Source organism: Phaseolus vulgaris, chromosome 8, assembly GCF_051622355.1.
Source record: "Phaseolus vulgaris cultivar YP4 chromosome 8, ASM5162235v1, whole genome shotgun sequence".
Taxonomy (NCBI): Eukaryota; Viridiplantae; Streptophyta; class Magnoliopsida; order Fabales; family Fabaceae; genus Phaseolus; species Phaseolus vulgaris.
The window spans coordinates 52836049-52839234 of NC_143505.1; the positions used below are offsets into that span (position 1 = coordinate 52836049).

A 3186-nucleotide genomic window follows, 5' to 3' on the forward strand; every position below is an offset into this window, starting at 1 on the left:
AATTATTTCCTTGGAAACATGTAGAGATAAAACTCTCGAGAAATATAGTTTAGAAGATAAAGTAGAATAATAATCATTAATTAAAAATTAATTATTATAGTTATAATTAATTTTATATTCTATATCATATATTTTATTAGAGGAGCCAAATCTTAAATGTGGTGTTTTATTTTATTTTAAATTACATCTAACCCCTTTCTTATGACTTTAACTGGGAAGAGTAGCAGTGTATAAAGATCTAAGCTGCCTGCTTATGAGTTTGCTGCTATGGATAACCTGCTGAAGTTCTGCATCACTTGACCACCATTGTTCCAGGCCATGAGCCTCAACAAACTTTTGTTTCTCCTTAGAGACAACAAACAGCTTTGCTGCAACTTCTCCCTTTGCACTTCCCACATTTACCTTTGTTGTGCCACCACCATCATTGTAATAGCAACATATATAGTCACCATTGTTAACATACAAATAAGGAACCCATTTTGCTATCCCCAGACTAGCATCTTTCAAACCATAACCAGATGGTCTCTTCAATCCTGCACCTGAAGTTATGTCTCCGTCGTTACTGATTTGTGCTTCATTACCATAAGGAAGCATGGATTTAAGTCTATTCCACACAAACTCAGCCTTTTCTCCAATAGTTTTGAAACTCATGGCTAGTGAAACAGAAGGTGGATTAAACAAATGTGCTTCCACATAAATCCCTTCTTTTGCTAGTTCCTTCCCAACTTGAAGGGCAAAACCAGCTCCCAAGGAATGTCCTGCAATGCACACATTGTTGCTTCCATATTTTCCACAAATCAATTTTAGTACCTCCAAAGCTGCTTTAAACCTCACAGAACCCTTCAAGCTTTCCCAAGCAAGAAAACGGAGGTCATCTTCAATATCTCTTCTCATTGTAGGGCTTTTGAGTAATGTTCCTCTTAGTGCTAAAACTGCTCTCGGAGCACCACTTGGTCTAATTGGTATCAAGTCAGACAATGCAGCAGATCTGTCCCATTCAAGGATTGCACCAAAAATGGATCCATCTCTTTCATCAATTACTGTTTGTTTAAGCTTGTATTTGAAGGGAATCCACCAATTTGGAGCAAGAGTATTTCCAGGTGTTCTCTTTTCTTGCCTATCAAGTTCAAGCAAATATACTGCCTGTATAAAGCAGGCAATGACAGTTCTCTTGTAATTTGCATCCTTCCTGCATTACATTAACAATATCAGCATTCATGTGTGTTTCTAAAGAATGTGAATGAAACTAAAACCATGCAACCTTTCCATCAGATTTGACTAATGAAGGATAAAGGGCTCTTGCCAGAGTTAATGGCAACAACAAATTCATACAATAAAACATCCATGTTATAGACCAAAATTTAGCTCTAAAAGAGAGGAAAAGAAAACTTCTAAGGGTGTGTTTGGAGTTGTGTCAGAAATCACTTTAAAGCAGAACCTACAGGGCAATGTACTTTTTTTCCTCTTTTGGATGTTGTTCCAGACACCACTAAGGCAATCCAAGCAGTAGAAGTTATTTTAATTTAAAAAAAATCCACTGTGCAAATCTTGAAATGCTTTTTTTGTTCTGTGATGTACATGTTTGATTTGGGAATGAAATATTATATTTAAGAGAAGTGGTTACTATGATTTTCTTAGAAGTCCCTTTCAGAAAGGGGATACACTGAGCTATTACTTTTCTAAAACAGGCCTGGGTTAAACCGAGGTACTCCAAATTAAGCTAATTCATAACGCCAAGTAAACTAGTTCAATCTCTATCCAAGCAAAATCTCAGTATAAAATAATCAAAATGATAATACTATATTAGGTCCCCAACATTCTGTTCCAAATGTTTAAAAAATGTAACTGAGAAATCAGGTATCACGGTGAAGATTACAACAAACAGACACTGAACAAAAAATTATAACTTGGAAATTGAAAAAATAACGATTCTTGGTTAACAGCGCAAAGAGAACCATAAAAGTATATATCATTAACCTCTGAAGATTTGGAAAATCAGTCATTTCTATCTTTTAGGTCTTGGAATCCAAACAACCCATTTCTATTTCAATACGATGAATAAAATCAGCAGATAAATTATGCTATATTTTCATTTCGTGATGATTGCTTCAATAATCAGAAACCGAAAATTCAAAGCTTTGAAACCCATTTGGCAAAGTTTACAACTTCACACCGACATGTTCCAACCCATTGTGCTAACATTTTAAAAAATCGACCAGCAAACAGAGACATTTCACACGAGAAACCACGCACAGTACAAAATATTGCTTTCTCTCTTTTCAACACCCCAACAAACATTGACCAGTAGCAAACTTAAAAAATGTCCACATCAAAGTTAAGGGATGAAAAAAGAGTGATGAAGAATGAGCAAATGCAAGAGACCAAATTGAAGAGAGAATTGAAATGGGTAATTACCAACTTGAAATGATAAGGTCCCTCCAATTAAGGGAAGTGAAGTTGCGAGGACCAGAGACATGAAAGGCATATGGGTGAGATTGAGGAGGAACAACCTGCTTGGCCATTAGCGTAGTAAACAACAGCACAAACCTTGTTGGTTTCTTAGTATTGTTGTTTGCATTTGCATGGTAAGGGAGAAAGAGATGGTGTGCTTCTTCTTAAGGAAAAGGGAAAAGTTTCCTTTTTGACACTCAAAACCAACTTGCCCAAACCAACGTTCAATGGTTGGTTTTGGTTACGCGGCTGATGAAATATTTGGGTCCACGTGCGGTGAAAAGCTTTAGGTGTCCATTTCTTTTAAATTTAAATAATATAATTCTGAAAATAATCAAATATTAAAATATTTTTTTTTTCCAATTTGTTCTATGTATGTGATGCCAAAATATGAAAATTAAATAAAACACTTAAAAAATTTAATAATTATGATACATAAACCATCAAAAGTAAACTAATTATGTGGAAAAAAGTAATGATTATTGTTCGGGTACATCTTAGAATGACTCTTCTAGCTTCCGTCTTCTCGTCCTTGCAACTCCTGTATTCGGCGTCTCTGTCTAGCAAGTCCTCCAAGAACGGTGGGATGGGGTACCTGCGAAGGTGCTCCGACGCTCAAGTCAGTTCGGATATAATATATGGATAAACTAGGAATTAGAAGATTACTACTTGCACAAGGTCCCTTATGATATTTATAGCTTTGTGTTGGGCTTCAACTGTTATGGATCTTCTTTT

General features: G+C 35.6%; 1 protein-coding gene across 1 annotated transcript; it reads right to left on the bottom strand.

Annotated features, from left to right (window-relative positions):
* Nucleotides 1-2680, bottom strand: LOC137826337 (GDSL esterase/lipase At4g10955). The gene is made up of 2 exons (XM_068632269.2): nucleotides 2416-2680; nucleotides 1-1189 (listed from the first exon to the last, which is right to left on the bottom strand). The coding sequence occupies exons 1-2, from the start codon at nucleotides 2520-2522 to the stop codon at nucleotides 208-210; spliced, it is 1089 nt and encodes a 362-aa protein (XP_068488370.1). The 5' UTR covers nucleotides 2523-2680; the 3' UTR covers nucleotides 1-207.
* Between the last annotated feature and the right edge of the window lie 506 nt (nucleotides 2681-3186).